Source organism: Desmodus rotundus, chromosome X (assembly GCF_022682495.2).
Source record: "Desmodus rotundus isolate HL8 chromosome X, HLdesRot8A.1, whole genome shotgun sequence".
In the NCBI taxonomy this organism is placed as follows: domain Eukaryota; kingdom Metazoa; phylum Chordata; class Mammalia; order Chiroptera; family Phyllostomidae; genus Desmodus; species Desmodus rotundus.
Window position 1 is genome coordinate 39846503 of NC_071400.1, and position 19874 is coordinate 39866376.

Below are 19874 nucleotides of genomic sequence, written 5' to 3' on the forward strand. Positions count from 1 at the left end.
GGCAATGGATGGAAGGCAAGGAAATCACTGAGACTTCTATTGCAACAGTAAAAATAACTATGAGAACCTCAACTAAAGTAGTGGCAATTAAGGATTAGTGAGATAATTCAGAGACAAAGTTGACTGGAGTTTACAATTGATTAGGCATGAGGGTGAACAAGAAGAGGGAGAAATTAAGGGTCATTTGGAAGTTTCTAACGTAAAGACCAATCATGTTGTCTTTTAGTGAAAGAGGTAATACAGAAGGAAGACTGTGTTTGGAAATGGAGATAATTACTTCAGTTTGGTAATTAAGGTGCCTGTGGGCTATTTAATTGGAGATGTTCAGGAGGTTAGATGAACACATGGGTCTAGAGCTCTAATAGAACAACCTGGGTTAGAGATATTCATTTGAGACTTGTCATAGAAGATGACAACATAAACTAAGGCTTTAGCAGCCAACATAGAAAAGAAAGAATGACTTTGAAAACTGCAAGAGTTTTGAGTCAATACGACTTGGTGACTTATTGGATAAAGGAAACATGGAAAAGAGAGGGGAGTCTAGGACAAACCTCAGGTTTCTCATTTTTGGAGCCTTGGGTGGTTGATGGTTCCACTGTTATGGGCTGACTTGTGTACCCCCAATAATTTCATAAGTTAAAGTCTTAATATCCATAATCTTAAAATGTGACTGTATTTGGAGACAGGGCCTTTAAAGAGGTAATTAAGAAAAACTAAGGGCTTATGGATGGACTATAATCCAATATGACTAATGTCCTTATAAGAAGAGGAATTAGGACATAGACATACATAGAGGGAGAATGTCATGTGAAAATGAAAAAGGCCATCTATAAGGCAAGGGTGGAGGCCTCAGAAGAAACCAACACTGCTGACACTTTGATCTTGGATTTCCAAAGCTGTGAAATATAATTTTCTGTTGTTTATGCTACCTACTCTGTGGTACTTTGTTATGCAGCTTTAGTAAACTAATATAGCCACCAACCAAGATTAAGAATATAGGAAAGAAAGTAGGGTGGGAGAAGCAGTTATTGAAAAAGGAAGTTTGACACAGGACATATTTGTTGCAAGAGATAAAATGGGGTGCTAAACACAGATTTGGAAATCATTGATACATAAGTGATATTTTAAACTGTAAGAGTGACTGAGATCATCTAAGAAGTGTATAAGATCATCAAGGATAGAACCACAAGGAATATCAACATTAAGGAACAGATTACGGAAGAGAACCTAGGACATGAAAATAATCTGAGAGATAGGATAAAAGAGAGAAAAAAACTTATATTTAACCTTTTTAATACTGGTTTTAATTGTAATTAGTTTAGTACATATTGATCTCAGTCCTCAAAGAGCTTTAACATAGTGGAGGAGGCAATATCTTATTCATTTCTGACTCTCCAATGCCAAGCACAGTGCCTGACTTTTAATATTCTGCAATAAATATTTACTAAATTGAATGGAGTTGAAATCAGGACTTCATTACTCTTCTTGTTTTGTTCGGTTAGTTCTGGAGTGTGCAGAATGTATTGCCACTGATATTTTAAGCTCATAGTGAAAAATCATTTCAATGTGTCCTAGACTTGGTCCCCTTCCAAACCAACCCCTAGAACAATAGTTTTCATTATACCTCCTATCTTTGTCATTCTGGATTGAATTGTGTGCACAGAAGTTATATACATATATGGGTATATCCATGTAACAAATTGCAGCACAGGAGCCCCCTGGGCTCCCTCAGGCTCTGGTATGACATATTTGAGCCATATAAATTCAGCTTCTCCTCTGGCATCAGTTAGCCGACTCACTTGCAACTCCACCTCAGCAGTGGTCTCAGTTCTCTCAAAGCCGGGAAAGCGTACTGTGTGCTGAGAGACTATGGCCAAGAATCCTCCAGAGAACTGTGAGGACTGTCACATTCTAAATGTAAGTTGATTAATATTTATTCCCTTTTGAAAAGAAGTATGGCTGCAGAGGTTATTTATCATACAGAAATATGAACATTAGAAAGTACAATCAAAGGTAACTTTGAATTATGGCTTGCTATTCTAAGGATTCTTGTGTATTGTTTTATTTTCTCTGTTCTTTGCTTAGGCAGAAGCTTTTAAACCCAAGAAGATATGTAAATCACTAAAGATTTGTGGACTGGTGTTTGGTATCCTGGCCTTAACTCTAATTGTTTTGTTTTGGGGGGGCAAGCACTTCTGGTCAGAGACACCCAAAAAAGTAAGTAAATGCACATTGTGGTTGAATGCTTCTCTGTTTTGAATTTGATTGAATTTAATGACATGTATATTAGTCTGAAAATGAAAATCATTAAGTCCCTTGTGTGTTTATTTTCTGGTGGTATGAAAAACTGAATTCAAGACTTTTCTCTCTTTTACTTGCCTAATTATTTTGGTAAAGGAAAAATGTGTTTTCTGGATTTTGCTTAGTAATTACAGAATGTAGAATTTCTCATTCTTTTGTAATGCTTCACTTTAAAGAGTTAAGACTCTTCCTAGGAGCAAATTTTTAGTGTAAAAAGAAAATACTTTCCATCTTTCTTTCAATTGCCTGGGCAGAAACTGATGGAAAAGTAATTATACCACCACATAAGAAGAAACCACCAGAAATGGCAGCAAAGAATTTTTAGGGATTATGTTTCTGAATTGCTGCATCTGCTGTGAGGACAGGGAGCAAACTCCTTTTCAGAAGGAGCAATTCTCATATCTGAGTTCACATTTACTTACAACTTTAAAAAAATTAACTAAAGCTTTTCAGCTCCTAACCAGCCATGATTGTCATTGTCCCACTGAGAGAGTAATGCCACAAGGTAGAAACAAGTGATAAATCACAGGTATCTCAGAAAGCTTCTGATATTAGTGTAATTTGGTGAACCTTGGCTGGCCATTGTAGTTGGTATTAGTGTACCCTTGTGTTATTGTTACTTCCAGGCTCACAAGCAGTGGGCAAGTCTAGGTGTGATTTTTTTTTAAAGTCATAGTCCCTTCATGTTAACAATTTTCATTTGAAAGAGAATAAGTGTACAAACTACAAGGTATCAAGATGGTTTTCTGATTTTGCCACATTTTTCTTTCTGTGTGTGGGTTGCTGTTGTTACTATTGCTATTAACTTATTGGCATGAGATTCTCATTTCTATTTGATAACAGATGTAGGGAGGGAAAAGCACAAGTGCAAGAGGGAGGATGAGAGACAAGAAGAAAATGGGCTGGTGTGGACCATTAGGAGCCAAAGGAGCGATAGGAGCAGAGAGGAAAGATTATGGATTGATGTAGAAAAAAAGTTAGTGGGGGGAAAATAGAAAATCAATTGAACAAGTGTCCAAAAGAAAACAGAGAAAAAAGGCAGAGCCACCTTGGATTTTTCATCTCGGCTGCCATACTCACTTTCATTTAGTTTCAGAGGCTACCTTATTTTGAGGGAGAATAAATAGTGAAACAGCCTAGTTTGTTCCAGAAAATATTTCAGGTATCACCCAATGCCTATAGATAGCTTTCTAGATAGATAATGATAGATGATAGATGATAGATAGATAGGTAGATAGATAGATAGATAATCACTGTTCCCTGCATCTGAACTATTTACTGTTCACATGTCTTTCTAGAGAAGCCACATATATTAAAGCTAGCAAGGTGGGCAAAGTAATAAAGATCAGGAAGGAAATACCAAATGAATAAGTGTGCCAAAATGTATTCCAATTCAATCCTGCTACCACTTAGCTAGCACAAGGTAATACACTGCACCACAAATTGAATCTCAGATCCTCTTGACAATTACAGATGAGTTAGAGGACAATAAATCATTTTGTTCTCCATGTTCATATGTACTTAACTAAGTGTTGTAGAGAGCTAGCCCTTTGGACCACCCATGCATGCTTACCTAAACATGGGGCCAGATCACCTTTCTTGTTTTTATTGTAGCCATTGGTACTGACAATGCTATTCTGAAAGAGTTTAGGTGTTTTTCTAAACCTATAATGTTATTTGCCTTAGGGCAACTATAAATGACTAAGTAGGGAACTTGCTTTTATTTTACCAGGTGCCAAACTCACTAACAATGCCCATGGCCCCCTACACTTCAGTATTATGCCATATTTGTTTCTCACTCTAGTTCTCTTTTTTGATGGATTAGAAGAACAAATCCTGTGGTTCTTCAAACCAAAAGTAAAACTTAGTCAGTGCACGCTTAGAAGAGGTGGGTTATGCTACCAAATGAAGTTTATCAGGAATCAAATCTCTTGTGAACTAATCCATCTATGATTTAATATATATGGTCTAATTATTGGTTAATACTGTCAATAAGCCTTCCTCAGAACCGATTTATGAATCCTAAGAAGAACAGATCAGTCAGCTTAGTTTTGGGAGGAGATTTGCAGAGGAAAAAGATTTGGGCGTTTTGCACAAATTAAAGAACATGTATCCTTAAGAACATGGCCTAGCAGGAGCTAATAGTTAGCAGATTAAAACCCAGGCTCTTCCAAACTTTCCTTTACAAGCCTGAAGGACCTGTGAGTACTATGGTGTCCTTGGTGGACAGAACTGTTGATGCTGTTGTGCTTATAGATGGAAGTGACTTATTTGCTGTCCTGGGGCTTTCTGCAAGCTCTTAGTGTTTGCTCCTCTAGCCTCCACCACACCTTCCTTTTGTTTTGTTTTTCAATATCTGTTTATAAACGGTGTTTATTTAACATCCCACCTCTGTGGTGTTGACATTTCCATGTCAGTAAGGCCTCCCCTCCTTCGGTTCTTTCTTGCTTTGGTGTACAAAAAAATCCAAATTCTTGATCCCAAATGGGGATAAAGCCATACTTGACTCCCTGCCTCTCTCTACTCACCTCAGGCATGAACACATGTGCATGTGAATGCACACACATATCAGAGAGAGAAAGGGATCAAAATAAAGTGAAACAAGGAGGAATAATTCTGGGTGCACTATTGTGCTCCCTTATAGACTAACAGGCCCCCTAAACGACAGCCACATATAGAAGCCACTTGAAGTGAATGAAAGCCAATCCATCAATCTCTTGTTTTCAGCTTTCTTAATCAAGGAGAGGGGAACAATTTCATCACAGAGATTTTGAGAGAGCATTACAACAAAGCTTCACTTCCAATGATTGCACAGGAACTTTGAAGCATATTCTCTGGTGAAACATTCTTGCTCAAAGTTCCCTGTATTGCACATTCGACTTGAAACAATTAGAAGCCAACTCCCCAGTTAATGAATCCAACAAAAAGAAAACAAGTTAGAAAAATTCCAGCCCTTAAAGATTTTAGGTGTAACACAGACCTTGTAGCCTATCCCCTCAAATCTTTTCTAGAATGAGTCAGAATAATAATAAATTAAATTAAATACATGTTGTTCTTCCTACAATATCTAGGAACTTTTTTGTGACTTTAGGGCTGCTTGGAAATCATAAATTCTAAGGCACACACAACAATCAGCAAATTCCTGGGGACTTCCCCTCAACTTCTACATACAATCAACATAAGATAAGAAGTAATAGAAATAGGTGGGCACCCTTCTGTAATCCCCACCACCTCAGCTGAAGAAAACCATTAAAACCATCTCACTCAAGATTGTGAGCCCAATATCATTCTAGGATGAAAATCATTTGCTCAGAAAAAGCACCTTCTGGCTAAGTCTTGGTCTAGCTTACCTGTGCCTACTTATCTAATGCTAATATGGCCAGAGACCAACTTTATTCACTCTTCTTTGAGGCACACAGGAGATACGACTTTCCTTCCTGAGTTCTCTGAGCTTTCCTACACAGTAGTTTGGGGGGTGCAATGTGGGTCTGGAGAAGCATTCATACCTTCAAGGAAAAAGTTGGAATTTTAGTTGGAATCTCCTCAACAGGTCGACTGGTGCTATGTCATCATTTTAAAAGAGAAGACTTCTCTTAGTTGTATCTTCCTCCTAACCCATTGTGGCAGAAAGCCAACTTTTGAATCAAAACTCTCACTGGGCCAGCTCTTGCTCCAGGATAATCATGGCCTCTCCAATTATGTATATCAGGACTCTGGCTACTAGGGGCACATTCTTTTTTTTTTTTTTTTAAGATTTTATTTTTATTTATTTTTAGAGAGCGAGGGAGGGAGGGAGAAAGAGAGGGAGAAAACCGTCAATGTGTGGTCACCTCTTGCATGCCCCCTACTGGTGACCTGGCCCACAACTCAGGCATGTGCCCTGACTGGGAATTGAACCGGCAGCCCTTTGGTTCACAGGCTGGCACTCACTCAATCCACTGAGACACACCAGCCAGGGCTAGGAGCACATTCTTATTCAGTTCCTTCATTCTTCTAAGGCAGCATATGCTAAGCAACCTATGTGGCACCAGCAAAGAAAGCCTGGGTCATCAGTGGGAGCTGTCATTTAGTAGCTGAAAGTGGAATTGGAGCTGTAAGGGGAAAGCAATCCAGTGACCAACAGGTAGTGTCAGTTCACTGGTCACCCTGACAATGTATAAGCACAAATATGAGCAGAACTGATTTTGTCAGCTGTTAAACATTGTATCTGGCAAGGAGTGAGAGGCAAAAATGACAACTAAGCCTCCAGAGACATTTGGTGACTTTCCCAAAGTCACACAGCTTATAAGGGTCAAAGCTGAAGCTAGGAGTAGAATCTAGTCTAAGGATTCCTTCAACTAGTTTCAGCTGCATTTAAGGATAATGAGTAGGTGGGGGAAGAGAGTAAATAGGGGAAAATTTCCCAGCCAGCTTGAGTCTATGGATGAAAAAATGGTATTTATCTTGTTGAAAAAGAGGAATGTCTGTGCTGCTTATGCCAATTTTTTTCAGGGCTGAAAACTGGTGATTGAAGATGCAGAAGTCCAACTTTGCATGAGAAACAATATGTCTGCTCTGTGTTGGTAAAGAAATACCCAGAGGCCCTTTAATTCTCACAGGCTAGGTTGGTAATAATATGGTACAATGCATTCCCTTCTCTTTCTTCCAGTTTAACACTTGCTAGCCAGCAATTCTAAGCATGTATTTCACCTTTGGAGAGTGTACCTCATAAACAGATAGTAAAGAATGAAGATGGAGAGTAAAACAGCTACATTAATCACAGGTTTCAAAAACACAAACCTAGGCCAAATGCCCTCAAATCCCTTTCAAGACAGGATAAACCTATTTGCCCTCTCCACCCCCAAACAGCTCCATCTCACTGAGTGTCTGAGGCAGATCTACTCTTTTTTTTTTTTTTTTTTTTTTTAACCAGGATGACATTATTTTAATTGGAACAAGTACGTAACTTCACATCACTTTAGCTTTATTGTGGAGAAGCTAGTTCAAAATCATTTAGCGTTGACACAAAGATGTTCATATCAGCAGACAGTATCCATGGGAAACCATTGTGGAGGCTGCTCGCCACATAGGCCCACGTGAGCACAAGGTCTGATTCGTAGTATAACAGGAGTCCACAGAAATTTTTATGGCAGAAATAATAACATTTAGATGTTTTCTGTTTTTAATATATTTTATTGATTATGCTATTACAGTTGTCCCATTTGCCCCACTTTATTCCCCTCCTCCCTGCACACTGCCTTCCACCCACATTCCCCCCTTTTAGTTCATGTCCATGGGTCATACTCTTGATAAAAAGTTTTCTGTCCTCAAAAATCGTCACAAATTGAGGCAAGAAAACTGGACAAACTGTGAAAGGGGGATGTTAGGGCTCATTTGCTGCCTGAGTAGAGGATTTAACTAGACAAAGGAAAGAATTCCTGGGCAGGGAAGCAAAATTAGTTTGTGTTTTCTCCATGTTTTGTCAGTGTGAACTTCTTACATCTCTCACTGACTGGGGCTTAAACACATACCTATCTCATCTCACTTCTGAGTCATATTTCACTCCATTGGCTTCCCTGTCCCACTCCACTGGGCCAGCCTTTGTAGTTAAAACCAGCCTTATGTGTTGCTGGAAATATGTCCTGGCCCCTCAAATGCCTCCTATTTCTGGTGCTATTGTGCTTAAAATCCACCATTAGTAATTCAGTCTTTAAAAATATATATTTTATTTATTTTTAGATAGAGGGGAAGGGAGGGAGAAAGTGAGAGAGAGAAACATCAATGTGTATTTGTCTCTTGTGTGCCCCCTACTGGGGATCTGGCCTGCAACCCAGGCATGTGCCCTGACTGAGAATCGAACTGACGACCCTGTAGTTCACAGGCCAGCACTCAGTCCACTGAGCCACACCAGCCAGGGCGTAATTCAGTCTTTTGAGTATTGCATTCAATTATTTTAATAGACAAAATACCTATAGCTAACATCTTAGTGTAAAATCATTTGTAAGATTGATTTTTTTCTTTAACATAAGATACCTGAAGCACCACAAGACTCATAGGTGTCTAAACAGGAGACAAAGGGTTAGAAGGAAATGGGAAGAGGAGAAATGACTGAAAGGGTATAAAGTCAACACAATATGAAAAGACCAGTAAAGGGAAGCTAGAAGCCTTCCTGGATTAACTTTTTCAATGTGCCAATTTGACAGAAGTGTTTGTCCTTGCTCTGTCCTTTCTGGAATAAAGCTGAGTTGGGGACACTCTGAGATGAAATACTGGGAGCCCACTCACACCTCTCTTAGGCCAGCCATCCTGTCTCTACTTTAGTTTATGCCTGGAAAAGACAAAACCACTTATTCCTTCATCTCCAGAGAGACCCTCAGCCCTTGAGCCAGTGAACTTAGTAGAGAGAAAATTACTTTTGAGGCCAAAGGCATGAGCTCAGTCTTCATATTGGCCAGTGAAGCTTGCATAACCATTACCCGGGCAATGTGCTCCGCAGGGACCCAGGCGAGACAGTATGTCTGGATTTGCTCAAACTCATCCCCAAACAGTCCAAAATGAGACACCAGCATCATCTTCCTAGACAAAAGACAGCGTGTTCCAAATGGACACCTTTGATAGTGGAATTCCATCTGGGTGAATATATAGCTCACCACCCTACCCTTACCCCCCACCCAGAATTCACACATAAATGAAGTCACTCTGATCCCGCTCTATTTAGCAACCTACCATTGTTAACAAAAAAGCCAACAAGCTGGTCAATAAATACAATCAGATTGGACCCCTTTTCCTCCACCAAAACAAAAGAAAACTTTGAAAGAATGTTGAAAATAATCAAAATCTGCTGAGCTTGGCAGTTCCAATAGTTTTCATCTAGCAAGGTGTCCAAGTGAAGCACATTGCCAACAACGCAGGAAAACTCATTCCACAAAAGTACACTGAAATTCTAAATGTCACCAGTATGATTCCATAGTCTTCTGTGAGTGATTGAAAATACAGTCTTTATTTTCTCTTTTGCCCGGGTAGGCAACCTTCCAACATCTCCTGGTCTCTAGCCTCATTTTTCCATGCAATAGTCCATCAGTGGTGCTACTTATGAAACAAACACCTCACCCCACCCCCAATGACTAGTGGTGTCAATATTTGTCTCAACAATGGATAGTATTTCTATAGAAATTCTCCTCTGTTGGGAGATCTGACAAGACTGGACTGAAGTGGATGCATCATAGGTCAGGTCAACTGAGAGCTCAATTTGTTGCCATAAGTAGAAGTTTCCCAAGCTGCCTGCAGAACTGGAACTGGGGACGTATTTATAACTAGAAGCAAATAACAAGCCTAAAGGAATTAGCTACCTGTCACAAACCAGGCCCGACTTCCTGAGTTAACCCTGCAATTGCTGGAAGGTTCTAAATACTATTTTCCTTTGCCTTTTAAAATACAGTCTCTTAGAAAACCTTGCCAATGCTCAAAATCTCTCTTTAAGAAGATGTGAAATCGCCATTGGTGGGAAAAACTTATTGAACAAATACTTAAGTACTGGCCATATCCAAGGCACTGTAAGGTTACTAAGAGGTAAAGGACATTGTTTCTTGTCCTCCTATTCAGCAACTACACAGACATTTCATGCTTGAAGTACCATTGCTTCTACAAACCCTTCTAACTTGTTTTCTACTTGAGTTGGAGAAAATTTGAACAAGTTAAATTAACATTCAGTGACAGACACTGGCACAAATTAAAAAACAACCTCAACCAGTGCAAGCTCTAAAAACCTGCCACTGGGAATTGTATCATTAGAAAGCAACACTGGTTCTGTAGATGGCTTCTTTTGCAGGCTTTTAGTTTACCAAATTGTTTTGGTAACAAAAAATGAGCATAAAGAAACTTGATAGCTGAAAGCCTCTTAACAAGATAGAATTCCACATGGCACCATCAGGTCTGGCCTTGTTTGTGATAGGGAACAAACACGTTTAGGCTTGTTATTTGCTTTTGGCTGTAAAAATGTCCTCAGTTATAAGTATTGGACTTACTCCTAAAGTGGGACACTCTGTAAGACTGGTATTTTTCATCCTTAGAAAATGAATTGCCTCTTTTAGAGGGCAGGTGAAAGTCCAGGGTTTCATTTCAACCACTCAAGTATGACCTGATAAGCACCCTTTCCAAGGCACTTTCTTTGGTAAACTCCATGTTACTTATTGCAAGGCACTTGATAGAGTTGTTGAACTCTACATATAGGAGAATCTGGAGAACTTGGAACCGACTAAATCAGGTTTGGCAAACAGAATTCGGGAATAAACTGAGGGGGGTTGGTTAGGCCATAAAAGAGAAGGTTAGGGGAAGGTGATAAATGTTTTCTGCAATTTAAAGGGAAAAAAAGAAGTAATTGATGTCAGGGTAACATCATTATTTAAAATTGGCCAAATAGTGAATGTGTTTAAATATTTGTCTTAAACCTAATGGATTTCATGGGGAGTAAGGGGGGGGGTGACCATTGAATGCTTAGAAAGTGCTTAGTTTAAATAAACAGCATAGGTTTGAGGTGATTCCTCTGCTCAACACAAGGGTAAGTACTTTACAGGCTGTTTTGCAAAATATCATTTGCTATTAGTCAATGCTACCAAGAAAACTGTTGGAATTCTTAGTAAGTAGTTCAGCAACTTGGCTTGAATACAGAATACTGGCTCCGAATAGATCCCCATATCAGCTCCAGCACCAAAAATCATCTCACTTGAGTCTCGGAAAAGTCCCAGTGGCAAGCTGCTGAGATGGCACCTTACTACAGATTGTGGAAAGAAAATGCACCCTAGATATTACCCAATTAAAGTGTCATATGAATGGACACAGTGAGTATCTTAGAACTTGTTTCCCTGTTTTTCCAGACGTATGACATGGAACATACATTCTACAGCAACGGAGAAAAGAAGAAAATTTACATGGAAATTGATCCTGTGACCAGAACCGAAATATTCAGAAGTGGAAATGGCACTGATGAAACATTGGAAGTACATGACTTTAAAAATGTAAGTTGGATACTTCTCCCCAAAGGCTTCTCACATAAAATATTAGAACATTTTAGTTGAGTTAAAAATAGCCTGTAGCCTTCATTTAATTTATAAGACAAAGCTTTCCCTTTGAATTCAAATTTTGCCAGCCTAGGGCCCTGACAGACCATGGAACTCATTAACTCTGGCTCTTTCAGGAGGTTTTTTTCTTTTTGTTTTACAGGGATACACTGGCATCTACTTTGTAGGTCTTCAAAAATGCTTCATCAAAACTCAGATCAAAGTGATTCCTGAATTTTCTGAACCAGAGGAGGAAATAGATGAGGTATGTATGAATAATAGTGGTAGTAAAAGCCATCATTTATTGGGTGCTAACTATGTGTCAGACATTACACTAAATGCTTTACTTTCGTTTGATTCTTACTTGGACCCTATGGATAGGTACTACTGTTATCCCCATTTTCAGAGGAGGAAACTGGGACTCAGAACTGAAAACTGACTTTCTAAAGGTCACACAGATAGTGAGTAGCAGGTTGCGATATTGAACTCGGGCCTTTCAAAAAAAATAATAAGTTCATGCTTTTAGGTGCAACACTGTACTTTAAACCTGTGTAGCCATTAACATTATATACCTTTGCTCCCAAACCAAAGATTTCTAGTAAAAGGGGTGAGCAGGAGAACAAAATCAATCCTGCCCAAGATAAAGACCTAAAAAGAAAAGTTCCAAGGCCACTGCGGATCCTTGCCATTTTTGGCACACTATCACTTACCTACTTCAAAGACTTCAGTTCATTCACCTTTCCATTTTATGCTGGGATGCTAATGAAATAACCTACATTTAATCACTAAGAAAGGCAAAAGCAGAGAAGGTGAGAACCACAGTATAATACAGTTTATCTGAAAGCACACTGCTAGGCCAGGGCACTGGTAAGATTATTATGTAGCCCATGAAAGCCTAGTGGGAGATGAAGGATTATTGCCTAAAATATAGCCATCATTAAAGCCCTGGAGACTTTTAATTTTTCCTCTATATTCTGTTTGTAATTACATTAAGTTGCTATCAGTAGAGGAAGAAGGGGAATGTGAGCTAAGGCCATATTTTGACAGCGTACCTCTACTGTAGCCAGGAAGAAACAAACGTGTGTTTGGTTGGTTGGTTTGGTTTTAGAGTTTAACTGGCAAATCTAAAGTGAGATTACAGCAATGGTACAGTGGTCTCTCTCTGTACTGTAAATACCTCTTTCTCTTTCTTCTCTTTCTCCCTCATTATTCAATTTTCTCCTTCCCACTTTCTCCATCTTAGTGCTCTTCTACACATTTATATTTTCCTTTCCTTTTCTTATTTTTTGGAGTGAGATGGGGTAGGGAGTGCTTTTTCCTTTCTCTTACCCAACTCTCAGAGGTATCATTGGCTCCCACCGACATGCTACTGCTCTCCTCATGGCCAGAGAAATTATGGACACTTAGTACTAGAACCTCTAAGGAAAAAGATTTCTTAAGGTATATGGTAGTAAAAAATTATAGATTTTTTTTAAATAAGCAGAAGTTAGATGCATCTGAGGAACAGAACAACTTCTAGGATATTAGAAATACTATAGGAAATAAGGGCAAGATGAAAGAAGAATGAATAGCTCTTAAAAAGCTCTTAAACCCAATATCATATGCTGCTTTTTACAGAAAATAATGTAAGCTTTTGTGTAGTGCCAGCCAGCAATTAGAGTCAAAACTGACACAACAGGGTTTATTTTTCTGAAATAAATAAGTAAATAAAGGTAAAGACCCAAAATGTCTCATTTTGGCCCTAATTTATTCTTCAGTTAATTTTTCTGAATCTTTTAAATAACATGACTATTCATTTCATGATAGCAAGATTACTTATCTTGAGGAAAATCCTGTTTTTTTATATTCAGGCTACAGGCATTTTATGAGATAAATTCATGGTCCTGAATGAAAAACATCCTCTTATTCTATGTTTCCCTCACCTCTCTATCCATAGTTTTTGCATGCTAAACATACAGAGCGGTTATAAAAATAGTGCTGATTTGGTAACAAAACTAGTCAGCATGCCAACCTCCTTTTATACAGTCCCTTTTGATACCTCCAAAGGTTTTTATAGATAAAAGGCAAAGGAACTAAGACTTGAGAGTTTTAAATGGCTAAGGAAAAATTATACAAAACCATATTTCACAGAATAAATAAAAACACTGAAATCATAAAGCTAAAACAAAACTAAAGAGAAAAGGGAAAGCCTTATTAAGAGCAAGCGGGGAAATGTTGAAATCAAAAGACAAGGTAAGAACGAGGTATTGTTGACGTAAGAAACATCCAAACCAATAAAAATTTTTTATGAGTTTATTTGATCCAAACTGACAATTGCCAGGAAGCATAATGTCAACGGATTAAGAAAATGCTCCAGAGAATGGCAGTTTAGCACCTTATTTTATATATTACAATCCAAGGAGGAGGCCTAAGGGGGTTGTATGAAATCCATTGGTGATAGATTAGGGAGGCAGGACGAAGCAAATGGGGATCTCTGGGATTGCTAAAAAGTAAAACAAATAGGCACATACTTCTTTTACTTTGGTGGGTAAAGGATAGTTAACAGTTAAAAATTAACATAGTAATAAAAACAATGAGGGGTTTTGTGGTCTCTGCCCTGATAGGAGATTGTGTCCTGAGGAATGTGTAAAAAGAAAATTACCCTGACATTCCAAAGGTATGTTATCATAGATGCAAAAAGACAATAGACAGCTTTAGTTAAGGTAAAGACTGACCTTTGTTAGGGAAGATATCAGCCTAGGACTTGTCTACCCACCATGACTCACTTTTGGTTAGAAAGTTTTATACTCAGACCTATTTGGTTCTTTTTGGTCTCTGAGTTAATAAGACCTCCATGCAGGCCTCACCTGAGCTTGTCACGTTTAGTATTTGACCCCTTTTTCATACACAGTGTACAAAACAGCTACTTCTAATACTAGAAACTGAGGAGAAGGTGGCATTCTTGACAATATAAGAAAGACTACCTAAAGAAAAAACACTTTGAGACAAACTCTAAGCATCTAGAATGAAAGTTCTTTAGTGGTAAGGTCAATCAAGCCACAAGCTGGAGACTTGACTTTAAAATGAAAAGGACATCTTTTGCCCTCCTCCTAGCCACCATTAATAGGCAAATCCTATAAAACTAAAATATTAGATTTGGTTGCTATTTCACTGATCTCACCAGTTTAAATTATAGCAGATTTTTTCAGTTTCAGGTCAAGTCCTGCTTGCAACCCTAATTGAAAACAAACAAACAAACAAAATGTCAGGCACTCAAGACATCCATTTAAAAGAGAGAAAACAAATGCAAACCACTCAGGATTTCTGAAATCCAAATTTAAAATACATGGTCCAGTGGGAGGTCCAGACATTGATGGAGAGCCTTCCCAAATCTAAGTGAAATGGTAGCAGAGAAGGCTCCTGTTTCAGTGAGTAACCTTACTGTTAAAAAGAAGAGGGGTCTACAGGAGCTGCTATAAAGGACACAAGGACAAAATCAAGACAGAGGGTAGAGGTGGGGGACGGAGGTGGGATTGGCTGGAGTGGGGTGGAGGGAAGGGGAGAAAATGCAGACAATTGTATACCATATGATCTCACCTTTAACTGGAACATAATCAACAAAAGAAAAAAAGCAAACAAAATATAACCAGAGACATTGAAATTAAGAACATTGTAACAATAGCCACAGGGGAGTGGGGAGGGGATAGTGGGGAGAGGGGTCTATAGGAGCTACTATAAATGACACAAGGACAAAATCAAGGGGGAGGGTAGAGGTGGGGGAGGGAGGTGGGACTGGCTGGGGTGGGGTGGAGGGAAGGGGAGAAAATGCAGACAATTGTAACTGAATAAAAATAAATAAATAAATTTTTAAAAAATTTAAAAAAAGAAGGATTGGTTGTTAACTCTCCCAAGGGGCACCTACTATATGCAAGGCACAGAGCTAGTTCACTGGCAGCCCTGTGATTGAAATTGTTATTCAGACTCAAAATATAGGGGTTTTTTTCAGTATTCTATAATGTCTAGCTCATTTTATTAATTCCTCTGCCTATCCCCACTCTGAAATACTTTCTCCTCTCAGAATGAAGAAATTACCACAACTTTCTTTGAACAGTCAGTGATTTGGGTCCCAGCAGAAAAGCCTATTGAAAACCGGGACTTTCTTAAAAATTCCAGAATTCTGGAGATTTGTGATAATGTGACCATGTATTGGATCAATCCCACTCTAATAGCAGGTATGGCCTTTTCCTCTTCCTCTTCCTCCTCTCCCTCCTCCTCCTCCTCTTCTTCTTCTTCTTTTTCCAAAATCAGTAACAGGTTAATGTTCCCAGTATTTAGAGACCAGTTTTCTATGAAAACAAATGATCTGCTTATATCTTCTGAGATGAAACTGTATATGCTAACTGACAGTGAGGAGCGCATTTTTCACAACCAAGCTATAAATCAGATATATTAATGCTGACAGGCTTTTAAATATCCTAGCAAATGTAACACCACCCTAATATGACCAGTGATAGCAAAAAGTTAATCTATCTTTCTTTGCACATCTATGGTCATTGCCCTTGGGATACCAGACCATTTCTCAAACTACTCACTATGTGTTCAACCCAAGACCAGAGGAGAGAAGAGCCAAAAAATGCTCTGTTGTCTCAAAAATGATTTTCTATGCCAAATGGTGGCATTCTTCCCAGATGATAGGACAGTCACTGCAATACAAATGTCTTTGTGGTTGTTTTTGGAATCACTATAAAAGTAATTGGGGGCTAGAGGTCCAGAGTAGAACAGTCCAGCTCTCAACTTTCAGTCAGTCCACAGGGAACACAAAGGTCTTTGGACATCTTTTTCTGCTTGGCTAACATAGGACTTGGCCTCTCTCATTCTGGACAGCATAGATTACTATATTACCTAAGAAGGGGCACTGTAACCAATACAGGCATCTATTGGTCTCTGGCACCCTAAAAAAGGCAAATAAATGCACTATAGTATCCTGGATTGGATGCTAGAACTTCTGCTTCAGTATTGTTTTTCTAAAAGACATTATTGGAAGTAATGATAAACTCTGAACAAATCTGGAGTTTAGTTAATAGTATTGTACCAATACAGATATCTTAGGTTTTTTGTTTTGTTTTGTTTTTTGCAAAATTCTAAAGTTCATATTTATTATAGACCTACCATTTATTGTCAAAATTTGGTTTAAATAACTCTGAGCAGATATCTTAGCTTTGATCATTGCATTATGGTTAATTAAGATTAGGAGAAAATGGAACTCTGTACTGGTCTTTGCAACTCTTCTGTGAATCTAAGATTATTTCTAAATAGAAAGTTAAAAAAATTAAGACAGGAAAGAGAAGGGAAGAGGAAGGACAACAGAGAGTACCAACTCAAATCAGACAACATAACAATATTTGAGTATCTACCATGGGTAAAATCCTTGTAGAAGACTCAAAGGTTCCCTGTCTTCAGTTTCTAATTTAGTATGCTAATGAAGCAAACAGTAAGTGTTTGATGTCACATGAGCAAAGAATAGGTCTGTTCACATGGGAATAGTCATATTTGTTTTGGAAAATCTCCTTAAAATATCAGCTGTAAGAGCTTGGAAAAGTGATTCATGCATGCTTACATGATGACAGTGAGAAGACACAAGGATAATCTCCACCCCCATATGCTATCCTCCCAATCACTTCTTTCAGAAACTTTTGCAAAGCAGTTGTATCTCAACTTTGTATTTATTACCTTAGTTTCAGAATTACAAGATTTTGAAGAGGATGGTGAAGATCTTCACTTTCCTACCACCGAAAAAAAGGGCATTGAACAAAATGAGCAGTGGGTTGTCCCTCAAGTGAAGGTGGAGAAGACACGTCACACCAGACAAGCAAGTGAAGAAGAACTCCCAATAAATGACTACGTGAGTTATGTCCCTGTTTTCTTGTTAGAGGAAAAACAAAGCCCTCAAAAATCTCACTATCCCTCAGATCAAAGTCATTGAAAGGAGAATGATAAGTTTTAATAAAAGATATTTAAGAAACTTGAAATCCCCAGGGGGTTCATTTAAAATCAGCCTTGATCTCTATTGAGGTAGCTCCATGGTTAGGCTAAGGAACTTAATTTCTAAACAGTCCCCAATTCATATAGTCTTATAGTCCTCCCTTGCTTGGTGGACCTCTTCCTAGTGAACCTTCCCTTCCAACACTGGCTTCTTCTTTTTTTCAGACTGAAAATGGAATAGAATTTGACCCCATGCTGGATGAGAGAGGTTATTGCTGTATTTACTGCCGTCGAGGCAACCGCTACTGTCGTCGTGTCTGTGAACCTTTACTAGGTTACTACCCATATCCATACTGCTACCAAGGAGGGCGGGTTATCTGTCGTGTTATCATGCCTTGCAATTGGTGGGTGGCTCGTATGCTGGGGAGGGTCTAGTAGCAAGTTTGAGCTCATTGCTTAAACTTCAGACAGCCAACATATAATAAATGCATGCTATTCAATGAATTTCTGCCTATGAGGCATTTGCCTCCTAGTAGCCAGTACCCCAGAATTACTTGTTGGTAATTCCTCTCTCCTGTTTTAATAAACTTCTACATCATCATCAATGGCCTGATTGCTGCTGAACATACTGAGTAAGGGTTGGCTAAGAATATTTTCTGCAACTGAGACAGAACACATCTGTTTAACATGGAGGAAAACAATGGAAACTTGCATTTCATCATGTTTGGGGAGTAAGAAAGTGCAAAGCATAAGAATTCTCAAATGCCATATTTTACACTGCTCTATTGAGAAAGTGGAAGTGAGAGGCTAATGATAAAAATGTCCCTGCAACTAATGCATAAAAAGTGTCCTTTTGTGCATAGCCCCAGTGTTTAAATATGTGAGAGACATATTGTATATCCACTCAAGCATCTATTAAGCCTCTGGACAGACAGTGAGTCACAGCAGGTCAACACTAAAATATTCCAAGTGCTTAGACTCAGCAAAGGAGAATGCTAACCTAGCAAAAAAAAGGGTCCCAGGCTCACCTCCTGTGAATAGGAACTCAGCTTTGGACAAATTTAACACTTCATAACCTTTAAGCCTGACCTGACTTTAGATTAGTGTCTGGTTATATAACTTTCCAAGGCAATTGTCTGGAAAATGTAGATCCATAAATATCATTCAGAGAAACAGGCATTATAGGAAATTACTGAGATGAGGAGTCAAATGAGACTTTTTCCCCCTCCAAAACCATAAGGAACTAGCAATATGCCAATTTCTTAAAAGGAAGGGTAAGGCCTAATTCCTGATCACCTGATACTTTGCTGGGGAAATGGAAAATGAGCAAAGGGGAGAGGAAAATAAGTGGTTAAAGAGTAAATGTTAACCTTGATGTCCCAGCTAGTTCTAGATCCAAAATTCCTATTTGACCCATCTCTCACTCCTCCCAGTTTCATTTGAAGGTGGCCCCTTCATTTTTGAACTTCAATTTATTGTGTCATGACAGTATCTGTCTGAAACTTTACATCTGAAAAGCACTTTCAAAGAGTAAAATCTTCACCAAGATGCCTGTGGAACAGGAGTCATCTACCCCCATTTAATTGAGGAAGCAAATAGAACTGGATTTGTGAAGGATGTTCTATTTTGCCAAATAGAACAAGGATGTGTTAAGATTAGCCAGTCATTAATTGATAATTAGCATACACGTTTAGTTGAATTACCAATTTTCACAGAATGACAACATAATAAAACATAACTGACTTTGCAACATCATTGAAAATATTTTCTTATTATTAATTATTTAGAAGACATCTGAGAATTCTGGAGTATTTCAATGATCATAACAGGCATTAACTTATAGTTGAAATAGAAAAATGTAAAATATATGAAACTAATTTGAGGTTGTGTGAAGTTTGTGATGTTCTCTATCATTGTTTATTCATTTATCAAGTATTCATTTTTAACATTTATTTGTAAGATCAGCCAATAATTTAAAATTCTTGACATGCTTAATTTTATACAGTTTACATTGTACTATATATATTATACTATGCTCTGTGAGGGATACAAATGAAGTAGAAGGTATACACTTTATTTACTAAGAAAAATAAGACACCCAAAATATATGAAGTCTGTCCAGAAAGTATCCAGCCATACAGTATGAAAAATATTGACACGTATCGAAGAAGATACAGGACACAAGAAACATTGTATATGGGACAATGATGCCCCTTCAAAGTAGGCACCTTGGACCTCACACAGTTCTCCTAATCAGTGGCCCTGTCATATTTGCCTGAATCTCATCAACAGTCTGAAATCTCTTCCCTTTCAAAGGTGATTTTAGTTTTGGGAAAAGCCAGAAGTTGCAGGGCACCCAACCTCACCTATAGAGGGGCTGAGTCATCTGGGTGATTTGATGGTTCACCAAAAACATCTGTACAAGGTGTAATGCATGAGCAGGCACGATGTTATGATGAAGTTGCCAATCACCAGCTGTCCATAGCTGTGGCTTTCTGAATCATCCAAATCATTTCTGCAGATGAATGTTCAAGCTTAACGCAAAATGTGTTCCACATTCATTGCTCTACTTGCTCA

The 19874-nt window shown here is 38.4% G+C and overlaps 1 protein-coding gene across 1 annotated transcript; it reads left to right on the top strand.

The window, feature by feature from the left end:
• The first annotated feature begins 1869 nt into the window (after positions 1–1869).
• TNMD (tenomodulin) lies at positions 1870–17898 on the top strand. The gene is made up of 7 exons (XM_024578752.3): positions 1870–1917; positions 2086–2217; positions 11154–11294; positions 11500–11601; positions 15394–15547; positions 17051–17217; positions 17523–17898. Exons 1-7 carry the CDS (start codon positions 1870–1872, stop codon positions 17730–17732), a joined length of 954 nt encoding a protein of 317 aa, XP_024434520.1. The 3' UTR covers positions 17733–17898.
• The last annotated feature ends 1976 nt before the right edge of the window (positions 17899–19874 follow it).

Excerpts from the sequence above, each read along its gene's own strand:
- TNMD (XM_024578752.3), top strand. The coding sequence starts at position 1,870 with ATGGCCAAGAATCCTCCAGAGAACTGTGAGGACTGTCACATTCTAAAT. Across the intron at positions 1,918-2,085 it reads AGGACTGTCACATTCTAAAT|GCAGAAGCTTTTAAACCCAA; the intron begins GTAAGTTGATTA and ends TTCTTTGCTTAG. Across the intron at positions 2,218-11,153 it reads GGTCAGAGACACCCAAAAAA|ACGTATGACATGGAACATAC; the intron begins GTAAGTAAATGC and ends CTGTTTTTCCAG.